The sequence below is a fragment of the Streptopelia decaocto genome (genome assembly GCF_964273445.1).
Source record: "Streptopelia decaocto genome assembly, chromosome: 1".
Taxonomy (NCBI): Eukaryota; Metazoa; Chordata; class Aves; order Columbiformes; family Columbidae; genus Streptopelia; species Streptopelia decaocto.
In genome coordinates this window covers 15,743,515-15,763,547 of record NC_138663.1, presented here as the reverse complement: position 1 = coordinate 15,763,547, position 20,033 = coordinate 15,743,515, and the positions used below count along the sequence as shown (strand labels likewise).

The 20,033-nt window shown below is 37.6% G+C and overlaps 1 protein-coding gene across 2 annotated transcripts in view; it reads right to left on the bottom strand.

The window, feature by feature from the left end:
* Window positions 1-156: 156 nt before the first annotated feature.
* PRKAR2B (protein kinase cAMP-dependent type II regulatory subunit beta) overlaps window positions 157-20,033 on the bottom strand; it is an 87,121-nt gene continuing 67,244 nt past the window's right edge. The window contains exons 5-12 of one of the 2 annotated variants that reach the window (XR_014186685.1): window positions 9,976-10,082; window positions 7,695-7,848; window positions 6,323-6,424; window positions 5,677-5,751; window positions 4,861-4,926; window positions 4,559-4,697; window positions 2,843-3,026; window positions 157-1,899 (exon numbers count right to left, since the gene is read on the bottom strand). Coding sequence is in view for 1 of the 2 variants with exons in the window: in XM_082076312.1 (XP_081932438.1) it covers window positions 2,893-3,026; window positions 4,559-4,697; window positions 4,861-4,926; window positions 5,677-5,751; window positions 6,323-6,424; window positions 7,695-7,848; window positions 9,976-10,082 (777 nt within the window). In the remaining variant the exon portion in view is untranslated. Of the gene's footprint in view, window positions 3,027-4,558; window positions 4,698-4,860; window positions 4,927-5,676; window positions 5,752-6,322; window positions 6,425-7,694; window positions 7,849-9,975; window positions 10,083-20,033 lie in introns of both variants that reach the window. The other variant, XM_082076312.1, reaches the window with a different exon arrangement.

Sequence of the window (20,033 nt, the reverse complement as noted above, 5' to 3'; positions counted from 1 at the left end):
TTTTCCCCCCCCAACTAGAACTTAATCCTATGTCAAATTCATTTAGCTCATCTGCACAATTACAAATTGCTGGTGAGGTTGAGAAGAGAGGAGACAAACAAAGTTGTACGTGCCAAGTAACTGCCCAAGTCCCATTCCTTTAGAGATCCCACTACAAACAAGGACAATAAAATCTTTAATAACAGAAGCAGCGGGTAATCTAAGTATGGACGCAGATAGTCTCATAAGGCAAACATGACATAGTGTTGTTTAAAATTATTAGAATTATCTACCTTTTTTTGAAAGGTCAGAAAAAAAATCAGTGACTTGGTATCATTTCCTTCTTAGGATGAACACTCACCACATTTATGAGACAAAGACAGGCATGTTTGCAGCGTACACATGAACAGATCCAGGACAAATCCCACGTGCTGACTGATGAAGGATATAATGATTTGGACAAAACTTACAAAGCAACAGTTTATTACTGTTGGTTAAACCCTCCTGAATTTGCTGACAAAGAAAAGTCCAGAAATCATCCAGTACCCAAGAGGAACACAAAAAAATTGCTGCAACACAAAGCTCTACTTCGCGTCTCAGAAAATCCGGAGTCTCTGATTATCTTTAAATTTGTCACTCCGCAGCTTTTTCCCAGCTATAAGCTTCAAGGCAACCATCAAATACAAAGTATGACCATTACTACACTGCGTCATCTATTCTGAGTAGACAGAGCATCCGGATAACATAATTTATTAAAATCAACATGAAAGTGTTAAGAATTAGGAATGTTTTCATAAATGAATATAAATAGGTCACTTGTAACTTTATGATAATGGAATTAAAACACAACAATATCAATAAACAGTTTTTTTTATATAAAAGTGTCGTTTATTGTAAGGAAACTTTAAATATAACCAACAATATTGAAAATATCGTGACTGGCATTTATGGCCTTGATTGTAGTTTACTGCCATACAAGTAATTTCTAGCATTTTTCATAATGACATCAAGCTAGTGCAAAATATAGGTAGCTTTTAGAGATTAAGCATACAGAATGACAAGAGTGTAGATTTTGGTTACCTGATATTTCCTTCTAGTATAACAGGCTTTTCTTTTTTTCCATAAATCAAAAGTACAAAGGCAAATTATCATATGTGCAATTATTCATACCGTGTTTCCAGGGTTAAAAAATAAAATTACATTTGTAAATTTTGCTCAGATTGTATTTTGTTTGGAGTCTGACTTATAATTTATACCATACTGTATGATATAAATTATATATTGTTATCATAGTATATAATCATAATCTCATATACAAGTATGATTATATAAATTGTCAGAACATGTCACTAACTATAGGATAATAATTACATCAACATACACAAATATATGGCATTAGAAAAGTCATTATCTAAGAAGGAAAGATGTTATAATTCAGATGTTTGAAACGGGGCACAAGCAGCCTTCCTACAATACTTGTAGTGTCATTTTGGCAGCACCGTTGCCAATTGCCATGATGTGCACTAGCTTTCCATGTACATCAACAGTTATGTCAGTAAGTAGTAGTAAAATTGGACTGTGCCTGAAATTTCCAGCCACAGACCCTTGTAAGCAATGAGCCCTGTGCTCCTAATCAAGACGATATTCTCTCTCCTCAGTCTCAGAAGGTATCCCATGCTATTATGGCTAAAAAGATACTATTTTATGATGACTTGCAGGTTTTTGAAAGCAGGACATGTTAGCTTTAACAATGACATACTTCCCAGACCTGCACAAAGCTTTTGAAGTATTGATCTTCCAAATTAAAAATATTTTTGTACTTCCTGATACGGATTTTTTCAAGGAGAAGCTTAGTTTAGCATGGCTTTCGATATCAATCACTTCAGTAATTGAGTCTGGTCTCTGACAGCTAAAATTCGACTGCAAGAAGAGAGAGATATACAGAGATCATTTAATTTGAAATAGGTAAAAGATTTAACAGATAAAAAAGGTGAGATCTAAAAAAAAATTAACTAGAGAACAAGCATAGATAGAGAAGACAAAATGCATAAATATAAAACAAGGGAGAAGGGAAAAATATAGGTTATATATGATTAGGTAGAACATGACAATGACCTATGCCTTTGTTTTTAAAGCATTAAGTATGTCAGCTGTCCTCACTCTAGACTGTACACAATACATGTAACTAATAAAAAATGCAGTTTATTGCAAAAATATACAAGTCCTCTAAATTGCATAAGATATTACAATGTCGTGCTGAAACATGACATATTAAACAAAGAGGACTTTAAAACAAATTACAAAATGTTAAAAATCAGATTTAGTTATGAGCGTTACACAAAATGCATTGTCATGCTTTATTTTACGATTAGTCTTGTGATTCCCTACATCTGTGATAAACGCAACATAAAACCATGACAGCTGTAATAGTCAGAAAGTAATATCTACTGTATATCTTCTGTATTAATACATAATAAACACTTTGTGTGCACTAATACTTTCAACATATCACATTCAAACTAACAGTCTTTCCAGAAAAGTAGTAACGTTTTTGAAGAACAGAAGCTGGTTTAACAATTATATCGCATGTGGGTTTTTTGAAATCTACTCTTTAAGGAGGTCCTTCTGTGTTGAAGGACTTGATTTTCAAAGGTGCTGTACTACTACAGGTTGTCTTAATGCCAGGTGGAACCACCGATACTCAGCACTTTCAAAAATCAAGCCCACAATTTATTAAATTTGTATTTTGTTTCCTAGTATTTCCACTGTAATAAGTCCAAAAAAATACCCCCGAACCCACTCTTAAAATCACAAAAAATGCTTGGCATCTATAAGAAGAGAGACAATTTCTCAGTGGACTAACCACTACTGTGCTATGTTCTCGTAACAGATCTTGTTGCTCCAATGCTTAGTTCATGCGCTGGGATCGGCAATGTCCATGTTTGATCCAAACAGAGCAACTAGCTGCTCTTCATAGTTTGCAATGTTCCTTTTCAGAATTTCCATACAAGGTCCCAAAAGCCTTTCAAATGCCTGCACATCCATAACTAAGATAAAAGGGGAGAGAAAGAGAAAGAATATAACATGCTTGTCTGGGTGTTTATGACATTCCAATGTAAAATTTTAAATGATAACAGGACAGATACTACCAAGGTATATACTTTCTTTGCACAGAGGAGAACCATTTACTGTAGCAAAGCCAAGAACAACCAACACGTTGTTGTCTTGAAAGTTCATAACTAAACTTATAGTTTGCTGGGTTTCTTATTTATGTGGCTCAAGAGCTACTGGCAAAGTCTGGAGGGCCCTGGATTCCTCCACAGAATACAGTTTTAAGACCCTTGAGATTAAAAAACCCCACATCCTTTGCTGATGTTGTTGGCTATGTTTGGGGTCTAACTTAGCATATTTCCTTGCCACTTTTATGTGTTTCCACCCACAGTGGAAACTGTAATAGATTGCCTTGCAAATGTACAAAAAGTTGAAAACTGTCATTCACATGTCATGTCAATGTGTAGCCAACCAGAGTATCTTCTTTACCCGATCACACAATGTTATCCTCTATAGTTCTAGCCAAAAGGCCAGGGAGGAAACTTCATACTTCAACCAGCTTCCAACCTGGTGGCCTGCAGTCTCTCGGCTCCTGAGAAAAGTTCAAGATCTCTGCTTTTTGGGAAGTGCCAGAGCTCTTACCCTGTATTGAGCAGTGACACTTCCTCACCACTGTCCCTTGTTCTTTTCTCTCTATCATCTTTGATCTTTATTTCCTGATCATCCCTGCATGTTGGGGGATAAGCATTTTAAAAAAATGATCCCTTTATAAGCAAGCAAGAAACTTTGTGGTTACTGGCTTGGTAATCAAACTGTCACTCAAGAATGCTAAATCTGTCTTTGCAGTTTACAGTTTTCCCGTAATTAGACACAAATATTTAGGAGCTAAACATTAGACCATGAAAAGCAACGGATGTGAAGGGTTGTCTATGAGCACAGCTCCTACTCTTTTCCTGAGTCAGGAGGCAACAGTGTGACGGAATCATTAAATTAACAGCTGGTGAAGACAAATAATTTGTTAAAGCTTAAGTCATGGTGATAAAATGCACAGGATTTTTACCACAGTTATTTCTTGGATGGGAGTCAGCCTACGGAGAAAATAAATACTTTACCTTTCTGCAGAGTATTAGACACTTATCTGATAGCTACAAATGTTTTGCAGCAATACTCTCTGTATCACCCTGAAACAATTTTTACTTCCATGCAGAGAAATGTTAGAGAATTTGTCTTTAATACCAGTTGCCAATTGCAAATCATTTCTGCAGATAAATAATGTAAATACGAATGCACATTAAGAGATTATGTACTTAAAAAGTTTTATTTGGGTAAATTTAATTAAATCTTATGTTCTGCAGAAAGACACATTTCACAATAAAAACCACCAGATAGATTATGTATCACAGAATCACAGACTGTTAGGGATTGGAAGGGACCTCGAAAGATCATCTAGTCCAATCCCCCTGCCGGAGCAGGAACACCCAGATGAGGTTACCAGATATATCAGATATAAAATATTATTGAACTGTACCTAAACATTTGACAGTGCCAAGAGCAAATGCAGAAGCGGCTCGTGGTTTGTTAGTTACAAGAGCAAGTTCTCCAAAATATTGTCCTCGTGAGCATCGAGCTATTTCAACTGCTCCATTCTCTTCTACATCTTGTTTACCCTGAAATATCAGGTTACAAAAAAAAAAAAGAGACAGGAAGAGAATGAGAGATTTGTTGAACTCAGCATTGTATAAGCAAAGTTAGCAACAATGGCAGCATTACTATTAAACACTTAGAATAGATTAAGATTAAAAGAAAATTCAGTGTTTTAGGGATGTTTACCTTCCTTGTCATTATAATCCTCACTTCTCCAGATTCCACAATGAAGAAAGAATCAGCCAAGTCACCCTGTAGAAGAAAAAAATAGAGTAAAGGAAGTGTGACATTTCTTTTTTAGTTTAATGGTAACATTAAAATATTTGCAGCCAGTGCCTTGAAGTTCATCTTTTTGATACCTGTTGTAAAAGAAACCACTTTTATTGTGAAAACCATACTCAGGGCACATAATAATCAAACAGAGCTGACAGCAAGGCCTTTTAATGAAAAGATGTAGGTGACTGTGCCTTATACAAAAAGCAGAGAAAAACAATGTTATGGAAGATTTTAGGATCCTTACTCCTGCTTCTCCACCTTTGTATTCCTTCTGAATTATTTCCCGTACAGAGTTTCCAATGTAAAAAAGCCTCCAAGAGCTATCTGATATCAAATAATTATTGTGGTGCAAGACAATCTCAGTTGCCTATTCTGAAGGTTTACTTTTGCATTCTTCCTCAAAAGATTATCATATTTTAACAACAAAACCAGGATAAGTCTTCAGTGCTCCTTATTGCAAGCAAGCATTCTTTCATTTCGTTTGAATTTCTAAGTATACTAAAAATGTTGACTCCTTTATTAATTCCAAAGAGGGATGTTTTTCAAAGTAGTGTAAGTGGAAAATTAGCTTCTGAAACAAAACAATCACGCCTCTTACATGCAACATTCATTGATTTTGTTTCATTTGACAAAGCAAAAATAGCTTAAAAATATGTATTGTCTATTGATAACATGATAATTGTTCCCTATTGGAAAAGAAGAACTGAAAGTAGAAATAAAGTGTACCTGAGCAATGATTTGTTCTCCATCTTTGTATACTTTGGTGCCAATCACATCAACCACTTTTAAACGCTCAGATACCTTCATTTAAAAAAGAAAATGTAAGAAATATTTGGTTAACGTTACAATATTACATTTAGAAAGACCTTTCATATTTCTTTTCATGAACCTTTACATAGAATAGTGTCTTTATTTTCCTGTTTTGATAATCAATAAAAAAGGAAGAACTGCTGAATAGTGTTCCAGAGGATATATTAGAGTCTTAACAGCTACACGTTTTGACAAAGATTCCATTTTTGTATGAAGTCCGTATATCCCAAGTCTTCAAAAATTATTTTCAGAAAAGTATGCATGTAAAAACATAGCTGCTAAATGAAAATATTTTGAAATTCCCTAAATCATTGTTTAATTTTATTGGCTAATATTTTGTAAAATTATCCTTAAGAAAATGAAAGGTAAAAATGTATATATATTTTTTAAAATTAGAATATTAACAATAGTTCTTTATCCTGAAGATTTAGAGATATCCAAAAGAAAAGTATGCAAAATTTTACTGTGGAGAAAATCTTAATTCCAAATTAAAGTTTGCAAAAGCAGAATCTTAACAGGTACCTCTGATACAGCCATTAAAATAATGCAACAGAACTCTTACTTCTAAAGATTTAAGGAATGGCAATGACTCGATAAAATTTTCATACATTCTTCTCTTTTTGGCATTATTTTTTACAATGATTCTTCGGAACGTTACCCTGTCCTGTAAACACAAAAAAGAGGGTTTATTAACAGAAAATATGCATGTGGTAGAAAATACTTTGCAAATGGCTGAATATGTTCAAATTCCCCAATTTTAGTCACTCAGTTTAGCTGTCAAACCAGCTGGCTGGTACATTAGTTAAGAAAGACTCCTCTAGAGGTCAATCAAGAGCTCCTAAAGTTGAGCTCCTGATCTGATTCACATTCTGAAAATCTTCTCTGCCCTTCAGCAGCGAATGCGCAGAGTTTACATACAGAAGGTACATAGTTTAACTTAAACAGATTGGCTACACAATGAACATTGAGTAGGTAATTTAAAATATTGAAGAAATCCTCAATATTTAAACATTTAATTTACAACGTTCACTTATCCTGAGGTCCTGTTCATATTGATATGTACACGAAGAGGTTTTTATGTTATTATACAAACAAAACCAAAATACGTGGGGGTCTGGGTCTTAGGTCAGTCCACTTTCTGCTGTTTCAGCAGAACAAGACTCATTGCTGCCCTACACAGCCAAGTGGACATTCCTTACTATTTGGCAATCTAAGTGAAGCAGACGGATGGAAAAACTACACGTATGCTGGTTTCTTCTCTCAGCTTCACATGACTGTCTGCTGCTGACAGACAAGAGGTGAAATGCTGTGCAAGCCTTTGCGGCCACAGGTGGGACTTGCTAGCCAATCCAGCCCAATCCAATTTAAAGCCATTCTTAGAGCATCCTAAACTCTGCCACAATCCCCAAAGTCATATGGATTGAGATGGTGAAAAAAACATGTGTTTCGCTTCAACAGGAAAATGCTATATTTGGATCAGTCATTAGATTGATACACACATCTTGAAGAAGACGGCTATCCCAGTTTTATTCTTTTAGTAGATTCTATTACTGTTGTCAAGGATCCAGGCAGTATAACTCATAAATAACCTCATATTTTAATTTTACTCTAGAACTAAAGGCATTTGCTATCAAGATGTGGGAAAACATTTTATATATGCGTCTAAGTAATTGCCAAGTGGTTTGCAATTTGGGAAAATATTATTCAAATAGAATAAAACAAAATTATTTTTTTAAAACTCCATGTCTTCTAAAGCCTTAGGTTTACTTCTGCAGATTCTGGGAGAAGACAGTATTGTGTTGGGAATTCTCAAAAGTTTTAAAATTGAACTTTCCAAACTTATAATTCATTTTGTTAATGCTGATATAGCATACCAGCACAATTATATAAAATAACTAAAATAAAGTATATCTTAAAACAAGTATTTCACTTACCAAACCCCAGATGGCACCAGGAGAGGTAGCTATAATTGTAGCTGCTCTAGGTGTATTGTACATTAAGGCCAACTCACCAAAACTTCCTCGGTTATCATAGGTTCCAACACACCTCCCAACACCATCACATTTTACATAAATATCATATGTACCTCTGTTAATAAAATACATAAAAATTCAGTGAGGGGAACACATTCCTGGTCTTTGCTAAGCAGCTTCTCACTATATTTTTTTTTATAGCATGAATTCCAAAGATAAAGCATTTGAAATATACATTCGCTTGTTTAAATTATATTAAACACCTTGTGGAAACATCTCAATCATTTTCATAAATAATAAAAGTAGTTCCTTTTTAAAGGGAAGGATAGGATTATTAGTTTTTACATTAGTGCACTTTAAAGATAGACTGGATTCACACTGATGTATTGATAACCAGCACTTATTAAAAATTAAGATCTAACTTAGAATCTGTTTCTTAATTTCATTTTAAACACACTAAATACAAATGTAACAAATCTTCGCAAAATTTGCTATGGTATGATCACTGAAATAATAATACAAGTTATTTAACATTTAAAATATTGTAAAGTAGTAATGTATAATGTAAGAAATAGAGGAGATGCAGGAACAGAAGGAATGTATACGAAAAGCAACATAGGATTATGAAATAAAGATATGTATTTCTCTAATATATTCTGGATTTCTTCTCCCCATCATTAAATTAGTAACTTCTTTTTTCTTTGGGAATGCAGTAAAATCTGGTATCTTGTAAAACACGGCACAGCCATCCCCATTGATGCTGAGCCATCACTTTGTTCAGTGCTGAATATTTGCATGGTACGTGTTGATAAATCATGTGAATGCAAAAATCTGTACAATTATTTCATTTATAAGGGAGTTGGAGGTGATTCACTGCACCTAAAAACTGCAAGGCTGACAAAACACTGTGAAGTCCCTACAGCTTTTTGGATAAGAGGTGACAAACTGTAACCTCACAAAGCTGAAAAACATTGATTCTTCAGTGAAGAATCCTGGCAGACTTTCATGGTCTTCAGTTGGAAGCGGCCTACAATGATCATCTAGTCCGACTGCTTGACCACTTCAGGACCAAAAGTTAAAACATGTTATTAAGGGCATTATCCAAATGCCTCTTAAACACTGACAGGCCTGGGGCATCGACCACCTTTCAAGGAAGCCTGTTCCAGGATTTGACCACCCTCTCAGTATGGAAATGCTTCCTCATGTCCAGTTTAGACCTCCCCTGGCACAGCTTTGAGCCACTGCCATGTGTCCTCTCACCAGGGAGAAGAGCTCAGCAGCTCCCCCCCACATCCCCTCCTCAGGAAGCTGTAGAGAACAATGGGGTCACCCCTCAGCCTCCTGTTCTCCAAACCACACAAACCCAGAGTCCTCAGCTGCTCCTCACAGGACATTTCTTCCAGCCCTGTCACCAGCTCTGTTGTCCTCCTCTGGGCACATTCAAGGACCAGAACATCCTTCTTATATTGTGGGGCCCAGAACTGCTCGCAGTACTCCAGGTGAGGCTGCACCAATGCTGAATACAGCCAGACAATCACCTCTTTTGACTGGCTGGTTATATTGATCTTTGCAATTTCTTCTAGAGTTTTAGCATAAAATTCCTTTCAAACGTTCTCAGAAATCACTGTGTTAGCCTAAAACTAAAGGTACAAATAAGAAAAGGTGTTTTGGGACAGCCTGGCTGGAGCCTGTGCCAACAGACTAGTGAAAGATGCCAAAGTAAATGCTCTTTCTAACTCAACGGATTCAACAGTAATCAATATCCAGGATTTTACTTAGTTACCTGCTTTTTCCAGTACAGATCTGCAAATGAGAGTAGTGATTTAGCTACTCAAGGTCTAATAATATTAATGTGAATGAGAACATCTACAGAGAGTATTGAAATGCAGTTAAGATTTCAAATTTCGAGCTGTAAAACTTTTCCCATTGTGTTTTATGTTGGATCTCTTTCCATAGAAAAACAAAACAAAATAAAGAACAAGCAGATAAACCCAACCAAACAGCCTTTGGGATCTAGCAATACATAAAGAGGACAGGGACATATTTTCACATGAAAAATCTGTCTCCTTTCAAAAACCACCCTCTGTAGCTGTGACAGAGCTGTACTGGTTCATGTGTGTTCTTGTTTCTTTCTCCCATGCAAACCTATGTAGGAGTTAAATACAAGCACATAGAGAAATAAATTTTGCATCAATGGACTTTTGCATAATACTTTGTGCTATGGTAAGACACAGCGATTCACCTATCAATGACGTAGAAGTTGTCACCGTCATCCCCTTGATCAATGACATGTTCCCCTCCTTCAACCAGCTTTTCAAACATCGCATCCAACACCTGAGACATCTGTTCCTATTTAAAAGAACACAGACAAAGACAAGAAATTATCATCTGTTTTTAAAAATTTTACTCTTCAAATCAACATTTCAGCTTCCCAAATATGCAGATAAAGCTTAGAGACATAAAAATGTTTGTGCTAAAGGAATGTGTGGATCAATCAGAAAGACAGTTTATTTAGCATTCAGGGTTAGCTTTTTCCTCTTCCAGCTTCCTTTCTTATCCCTAACAATAACATAGACCTTGTCTGCAATATAAATTTCTCATGAGCATCCAAAGGTAGAATTTCACTCTTTACAATTGCATAATGTGATACAGTTAAAAGAAAAAACTCTATCCCATATTGTGAAAAATACAATTACCTGGTTTTGTCGTTAGAAATATTTTACAGAATTTAAAGTTTCAAAATGATTGTGAAGTATTTTGGAAATCTAGATTATAAAATGCCTGCAAAATGTTGAGATGGATGTAATTATAAAGATATACAACACTCTGGTTGAGTAAGGAAATACTGGACTCCTTTGGAAGTAGGAACTTACACGTGGTAATAAAACTACTTTGTTAATTTGAATGGAACACAAATGTTTAGAGAGAGAAATGTTAACAGACTAATAAAATGTCAAGATCTGAATTATGACTGTCTAATAACAAAAACAAATCACTAATTACATAATCTGTCTTGTTTGGTGTAAGTCTGCTAAAACATTACTATTGATGTAAAAAAAACCAAAGCACAGCTCATTGTGGATTATTTATATGAATCCTAAAAAGTTAACTTAATAATTCAAATTCTATTTTCAGTTTGTCCAGCAATATGTCTAAAATTCTGACAATCAACACAAAATTATCCTCCATTTTTTAAAACTTATTAAGCATGTATCATACTTAACAAACAGTTCTAGTGAAAACCAGGTGAAGAGAAGCCTGTGGATTTAGATCCCCGCACATTTTACAGCTGTTCAATTTACAGCATTTCCAGCCACTGAAGGATGGCATTTGCTGTTCTAAACAAGACCAGTCTAAGCCAGCCCTCTAGAGTCCTTCTGCAGCCCATGGGCAGCCCATAACCACACCAGAAAGCTCAGAATCCTCCTCTAGAGATCCTCTTTTTTTCCTCTGATGATAGAGGTCCACCATAACTCACAGTTAAGTGTTTAATTTTTACACAGATAAAATTAGGTGGAATGAATTCCACCCTTAATCTGTTGAATTTCTTTGCATACTCAAAGCTTTTAGAAATATCAGCACTACCCTGTTACCGGAGCCTTTTTAAAAAAGGGAAGCTAAGTACAATTTTACTTCACAGAGTTCATTGTGTGTGGGCACAAATAACAGCGGAATGGCAGCGTCCATGCTCAGTACAGCTGATCATGGTGAAATACAGCGAGACATCGTGCAGCCTGCACAGGCCAGCAAGGAACCACTTAACTATGCTTCTATTTAGTAACGTTTTTAGTATAGACAGGTACATATTTGCAAAAAGAAGGATCATTTCATCAGCTCAGTAAATGGGTTATAGTTCATTTTGGAGAAAGAGAAAAGTCTCTGTGTGCTATCGGGAGAGGCTGAGAATTATGTACAAAAACTTTCATGTTTAAATTCATATATTACCTCAGTCTTTCAGTTTTCCCTGTGTAAACTAAAAAGAACTCCTACAGAATCTGCAAAACTGACATAGTATCAATCAATTATCTAAAGCACTTGAAGCAGCACGTTCCCCTCCACTTGGCTTTGCATCTGAACTGGCAAAGTGGCTCCGCAACCAGGGGCCCTCGGCTGCTGTTGGAAGACAAATAAGAACACGGAGGATGCTCCACACTTACGGGAGGGCAGAGGGTATGCGTTGTCCTCTAAATGCAAGCAATGCACAAAAAATGGGTTATATAGGCCCTGATCCCTGGAAACGAAAATAATCCCAAGACATCTTGAAAAAAAGATAATTCTATTTTGCTTAAGGATAATGCACTCTACAGATACAAAGAACCATATCTAAAGTTAAAGTTATTTCAAATTCAATTGTTTCTATGCTTATTTACATACTTTGATTAATACATGCAGTGGATTTTTTTTCATTCTAAACTGTGAAGCAGGCAAATGCTTCAAAAAAAGGAACATTTTATAGAAAATTATGGGAACCTTGGGTTGTTGCCATGAAAGCACACTTCCACCACCATCCTTTATGATAGAGAAAATATTTTAACTGCCTTAAAAGCGAGGAGGCTGAATGGGAAATCACATTTTCTGAAAGACACATTCACAATACAAACTAAATCATGTATCAAGATTTTCTTTTTATAAAGGTATTTCCTTGCTTTAAATTGTAGTTACTGCATTTCTCTCAAAAAGTCTTTCTAACAATTGGACTTGAATGACAGAATTCACAAAATAATTTACTAGACAAGTGAATAAACAGGCCATAGTTACAGCCATCATCACTCTCTCAATCACCCTTGCTTTCAAATGTGAATTTAACTGCTGGGAAGCAGGAGTGTAAAGGAGTGTTAGCTCCCTTACCAGCAGCAGCCAGCATGATACACCCTTTCATTTCACCTAAAGTGGAGATTATGTGGTTTTCTTCCCTCTCTTATTTAGATCAAGATGGTCCCTACCCTGCTTTTATACCAACTTAAATTAAATTAATTGTGCTTGTAAAGTTCTTTTGCATGTTTACATCAGTCAGAATCAGAGTCTGCAACTATGAAGCACAAACTCAACAGGACCAGGGGATGGACTCAAGCACCAACACAGTATAGTCTGGGCTGGTTTGTTCTTGGTACAATTGTCAGCACAGCTGGTACAGCTTTGTCTTGTGCCAACTATCACTCCTCCTGGCAAACCTTGGTCAGGGTTTGGAGGAATGTTTGAGCCAGGGCTTTTTCCCAGTAGAGATAAAACCACCCTGGTTAGTTGCTTGGTTTGGTGGAGTTAGGAGAGGAAGGTGCAAGAGAGTTTAGCTGTATGTACATATGTCATACTGCACTGCACGGCCTCAGGGACAGAGAATGTCCTCTCACGTAGTTTGTTGTTACCGATTACTGAACTGAATTAAGGGGACAAGGCTGGAAAATTTAAAAATAATCTACTGCAGTCAGTCAGACTGCCTTTGGGCATCCTTCTTAATTTCCTGACAAACAAAATCTGTATTTCTAGTCTTGCACACTGTTTCCAGTTTCCCTTCAAACTCCCGTCTGCACAAACTATACCTCAACCGCAATGTCTCTGCCGGTTCGTCCTCTTTGCTGTGCTCCTGCGAGCGAGCTCTCCTCAGCAGCCGTTACCCAGATGCTCTTCGGCAAAACTTCACTGGGGGCCCCACGTTCTCTGACAGTCATCTTGTGAGTAAATACTCTAAACACTATACCTGTGGCAAAAAATATTTGTCCCTTCTTCCCCTTTATCCCATGGTGGCCACGTGAACCTCTTAGCATAGAAGCAGAAGTTTAATGTCAAAAAATCCCTCTGGTAGTTATAATGGTGCCTATGAACAGCATAATACCTAAGCAGAGAATCACTCTGAGTTAGGAAATGTTTTATTGTGACTAAAGTGAAACTGAGATACCAGGTGCCTTTAAGACTCTAGGCCTGTGGTGATACCCATGCGTAGTAAGGTGTGTGCAAGCCTGAGGTATTGCCACGTCATATCTGAAACATACAAAATTGTGTGCATGTTTACGGTCAGTTACAAGAAAAACACGAAGAACAAAGCCCCAAACATTAATAATAACTTTACCAAGGACATCCCCCTGGAACAGGGTCTGATTCCATCCTTCTTGCCAGGTCAAGTGAAAAACTGCAAATAATCACTCAGAGCTGTCCTAACATGTACTTCGTATCACATGAGTACTATCCTTCAGATGCATGTTGCATTACTTGAAAAAATGTTAGCCTCAATTTATTTCAAGTCAACAAAACAAACACGGCAATTACATCTCAAGACAATTCCTTGGGAAAAAAAAAATCAGGTAGACAATGGGCAGTGACTATAATTTAAACTGCATTTTATTTAGTATATATTTCACACAGATTAAAAATCCAGACACTCATATGTCCTTGCAAGAGAGTTTTTGATTCGTTCAGGAGAGCTGGCAGACCACGACACATCCTTCCCAAATGCCAGTGGCTCTTTTAACTGCCAGGCTACCAAGTGATTTGCTACCACTGTGCCAGGTACATGTTTCTTAATATCACTCTATCGATTTACTGTGACACATTTTGTAAAGGTAAAAGAACAAAGCTCTCCATACTAAACTCAACCTTTCTTAAACAATGAGGCTTCTAAGAAGCATCAATGTTTGAATTGCCGGTATAAACATTTGCTGTCTGACACAGTGCTGTCCATTCTGAATCAATGAAGGCACTACAGATAAAACAGAAAGTAGGACACAATCATCAATGGAAGCTGAGACAATGACAAATGTTAAAAGTAACTTCTGAAATATATCTTTCCCCACTGTTTAAGGGAAGGTATTCAGGAGATAGAAGGCACAACTCCATTTCTACAATTAAAAGGGTGTGGGTTTTGACAGCAAACCAAGACAATCTTAATCTGGTATTTGACAGGAGCTGGTAAACTCCAGCTATTAAGCTGGATGCAGTGAGTCCCCAAGCTACGGGATGCTATGTTGGGACTATATGTGCTCTGGAATACCCCTAAAATAAGGATGAGTGTGCTGTTGGCGTGCTCCCTGGTAGACAGGAAATCTCAGTTAATTTCCCTTTTAGATCCAAAACAACCTGCACAATCTAAACAGATTGCCTTGCACTTCAGTACAATAGTAGCAAGAAGACTTGCCTGTCTCATGTGACTTGTGAAAATTATCATGTTCTGAGACACAACCATAAGGCTATCCTATGAACAAAGTGAATCCACACTTCTTCTATTGCCTCTGAGTTCATAAACCACTTTATTCTTTATTCCTACAGCCATTTTACTAAAATGAGCCCAAGTTAAAACAGCATCCTATTGGCCACCTTATCATCACCTTAAGCCATACGAAATATCAACACATTAATGCTCAGCATGATATTAAGAAGGTAATGAAGCAGACAGAATACCAGAATAGGAAGGAAAAAAAAAGAGAGAGAGAGAGTGAGAGGGAGAAAGTTAGTAAAACATAGGCAGGGAAACCATGGAAAGAAAAGGAGTTCTTAATTAACAAGTAAGGACCTTGGAGAGGAAGAGTAAATGACAGAATTAATGTTTACAGCTCTCCACAGTTGTTTTTCAGAACAAAGCCAGGTAAATACACTCCCCTGCAACTGTGATATCAATGTTAGCAGCACCATTAATCCAATTCAAAATATTTAGCTCCCTTGTGTTCTATCCACTTTTAACTAATCAAAAGGCATTTATTTCTTCACTATCAAAGAATCTAATTTGTGTTTAGAAGTATATTCAATATTTTCAAGGAATAATATTTTCCTTGAGAATATTAACATATAACTGTGTGGAGGAAGGTTAGTTCCTATGTTAGTTCTGCCTCTCACATATCACGCACATGCCCATCAGTCTGGCTCAGTAACACTTTTCATATTTTTCATATTTTGTAACTAGCCCTCTAAGAAAGTTGCCTCATTCTTTTTAGCAGTTTGCTAAAAAAGAGCAGAAATAATCCAGAGTTGCATATAGTTTCCAAAATTCTTAAACGAAAGATGAAGGCACCTTATGTTGGGCAGTTCCTTTGCAGGATATAATCATTAACAGATAATAGAATCAAAGAATCATTTAGATTGGAAAAGGCCCTTAAGATCATCAAGTCCAACCATAAACCTAACACTGCCAAGTCCACCTCTAAACCATGTCCCTAAGAACCTCATCTAAATGCCTTTTAAACACCTCCAGGGATGGTGACTCAACCACCCTGGTCAGCCTGTTCCAATGCCTGACAACCGCTTTTGTGAAGAAATTGTTCCTAATATCCAATCTGAACCTCCCCTGGCGCAACTTGAGGTCATTTTCTCTCGTCCTATTGCTTGTTACTTGGGAGACCAACACTCACCTCACTACAGCCTCCTTTCAGGTAGTTGTAGACAGCGATAAGGTCTCCCCTCAGCCTCCTGTTCTCCAGGCTGAACAGCCCCAGTTCCCCCAGCTGCTCCTCCTCACACTTGTGCTCCAGGCCCCTCACCAGCTTCACTGTCCTTCTCTGCACTCTCTCCAGCACCACAACGTCTTTTTGATCATGAGGGGCCCAAAACTGACCCCAGGATTCGTGGTGTGGCCTCAGCAGTGCCCAGTACAGTGGAACAATCACTTCTCTAGTCCTGCTGGCCACACTAGTGCTGATACAATAGGCAAGGTGGAGAGAATCCCTGTTTGCTAGATCTGGTGTAAGTATTAATTTTGCCCTAGGAAAAAAACAGATTAAGCACAGTTCTAATTGTTTGGGAAGGTGTCTGCAGAGAGTTTTGTGCCATCTAAGAGGGTAGAGTATTTATGTGTTCAGGCATTCTAGGCTCACTCATATATATGTGTATGTGTGTGTGTGTCTTGCCATTAATTGCTTCAACAGCTGTAGTTCTAATTCTTCATCAAAATTTTAAAGAATGTAAGAGCATTATGAGAATATTCTGTTAGTAACACTTTTAAAGGAATGCTTTGGCCTAAAGTATAAGTTTGCTATTCATAAAACACAGTTGCATTATGCTTGCTTTCATCTTCCTTCAAGTTAATCAATTCTAATTGATTAATCAATATTTGTGCTCTCTTATAATAATTCTCCAGGTGCATGAGTGGCAATACGCCCAGAAATTGCTCTTGCATATTTGTGAAGAATATGTATAATTTATTACCTTTTAGAAAAGGGTCAAGACCTATTTGAAATATTCTCTACGTCATTAGCAGGGCAAAGGTCTCCAAAATAAAATTTCCCTGAATGAGGACAGATGGCCTAACACTGCTTGTGAATTTTTGCAAAAGGATTCAAACTTTAAGGGTGCAGCACAGCTTTGATGGTACCAGTCCCTTGAGCCAGCCCTATTACTCTGATAATAGGTTCATCAGTTTTTTAACTACTGGCCTATGGGCGGCAACAGTCAAACCCAATACCCTGTTGTTCATCATCCCCAGCAAAGTTTCCTCTTAAAAGACAAAACCAAAATAATAATTTCTTTGAACTGCATTGTAAAAAGGAAGTGTAGAAAGCTATGTTGGCCACTAGATGAGCTACTGCTGCTATTCATGCCAGTGACAGAACAGCCATTTGTCTGAACAAATTCTAGTAACAGCAGCTTTGGGCTTATACTCAGTAATAGCTCAAGGCACCTCGTCATCATCTTGTTTTCTCTTTGCTGGCTTATACAAAGTGGAAGCGGAGGGAAAAGAGGACATGCAGCTTCTGATTCCACTGCCAGTGGATGATTTGTGGGTGCATCCAGAGCAAGTAGCCTGGCACACCATGGCCCTCCTGGGAGAACAAAAGTAATACTAGGATCTCTGGCAATGGCGTAGCAAGCAACCAAAGAAGAACAATAAATAATACTGTGGCCTAATAGGAAGAGGTTTTTCTGGAAAGAAGAACAGGAAGAGGTGCCTTAGAAGAGGAATGGGTTAATCTAGCATAGTTTAGGTTAATAGTGTGGGGAAAGGAGAAAAAAACATTTGAATGCACCTTTCTCTCTTCTAATTCACTCAACCACACATTTCTGCTCCTGGAATTTCTCTTGACTCTTTCCTGAAATGGTCCTTAAAAAAGTAGCCAAAGAGCTCTACAAAAACCTCTCTCCCTCACCTTGTTGCACATGCACATTTCAATCCATATGCTTCTCTTCAAGTAATTTTTTCAATACTGTTACACACTAGGTAAAACTGATATTTAGTGACAGGAACACGATGGAAGTGAGTAAGTCCCCTGAAAAGTGAAAAGAATGCTAACACATCAATTCTTTAAAAGTACTTTTTATTTAAGTGAGTTAACTCAGAAGTTCCTTGGTCTACCGACTTTAGTTGACCAGTCACATCCTTATCAATCCACAAAGTTAAGGAAAGTTTCAAGAAAATTCAAGTAACTTCACAGACTTCAAGGAATTTAGAACAGCGGGGCTTTAAAACATAGCATGCTGCTCAAGGAATTACACCAGAGCTGACATTCCTTTATACTATGCTGTATTTTCAATCAAAGACCATATGTGAAATATTGATACTTATAGACACCTCTCCATAAGTTTACCTATCTGATATTCAAACACTGCTATCAGGTAAATGCAGGCTCGAGACTGTTGTGTGTGTTTAGAAAGTCCTACGTTGTCTCGAAGTCTGAAGGTTATCTTTTTCTCCTCTCTCTCATTTCATCTCAAAGTAAAATGGTTCTGCTGTTCTTTACTTTTATTTGAAGGCTCTTGTCTGTTCAGATGGACTCTTTAATTAAAATACTGAGCAGTACTGTAAGTCACCTCCTAACTACTGCAACTTTTCCTTCTGCTTTAATGATACCCTTATGTTATCCTTCCATTCAAATTAAAATACAGCGTGTCACGGTGGGATAAAATTTTAAGAAAGGGTGGACTCGGTTCAGTATCAATGCTGTAAGACATGTTGTTATATTGTATTCCAGAGTGGTGGCCTTTCTAGGAACGGTGATTGACACCTTGCTAAAAGGCCATCAGGGAAAAGCCATTGAGCACTTTACATTGTCTCTTCCCTTCTAACTCACTGATCTCTGAAACAATGTTTTTCGTACGCAGAACTGTAGCAGAAAGAGGCTGAAGTTCAACGCAAGAAAAAAAAAAACAACAGTGGGAGCGGGAGACACTATCCATACAGGGCTTGACTTTTGTTCCAGAGACTTTAGCTTTGGCAGCTGAAGATACGAACTCCCTCCAAGATGGAGGTTTTTTGGTAATACACCAGAGAGTGAACTGCAGCAGCTGGTACTACGTGTGCTCGTGCTGCTGGCTGGAGAGGCAGAGGTGAGGAAGACAGCTGGGACAGGAACATCTAAATCACTGCAATGACAGCGGCAGAGCTCCTGAGTCACTGCCTCGCACCAGAACAAGGAGGAGTGGGAGAAGTCCCCTGAGGACTCCAGATCTCAGCTCCACAGAAGAAGCAAGCCAGACTGAAGAAGGCTACATTTTAATCTCCTTGCTATCTTCAGAACTCAGTAGCTTTCCAATGCCTTTTATGACGAAAAATGAAAAACTCCTTTACAAAAATTATCTTATTCAACTTTCTAGTACACTGTCTGTGGAAGGTTTAAAGTGGAAGGTTTAAAGTGGAAGGTTTAAAGCGGAAGGAAGTGTTCTTAATCCACTGGACATCCTGAGCAAAGGGAAATAAACAAGACTTGGGAGATCCCAGGAGTGGATTTCAGTGCTTTGGATTGCAGAGCTCCACAAGGGGAGGACTCCACTAAGAAGTCTTCTGCTAAAGACCTGTAACAGACAGTGGGAACTATTAGCAATTACAAATAACTGATTCGGAAGTAAAAAAGGAGCTCAAAACATCAAGGGAATAAGGTATTGAGACAGCAGCACAGTCCAAAGACCATCTCTACTAACAGGGGAAGTGATCCCTCAATATTCCCCGGAACAGTTATATCAAGTGCCCACACTAGAACAGTTTAGCGCTCTACATCCACACAACATTACTATATAGCTGACGCAAAGCCAATAGATCTGTGCCCTGCAGACCAAGTGGCTGATGACTACTATTAGAAAAGGAAGGTCAAATAAAGTGTATCCCCCCGCATCAGCAAGACTGGTAAACTGGTAACAACGGACAAGGAGAAGGTTGAGGTACTCAACAACTTCTTTGGCTCAGTCTTCACAGGCAAGCTCTCTTCCCACATGTCTCAAGTGAAAATGAACTGCAAGACAGCGACTGGGGGAGCAAAGTCCCTCCCACTGTGAGGATCAGGTTCACGACTACTTAAGGAACCTGAACCTACATAAGTCTATGGGACCTGATGCAATGCATCGCAGAGTCCTGAGGGAATTGGGTGATGTAGTTGCCAAGCCACTCTCCAT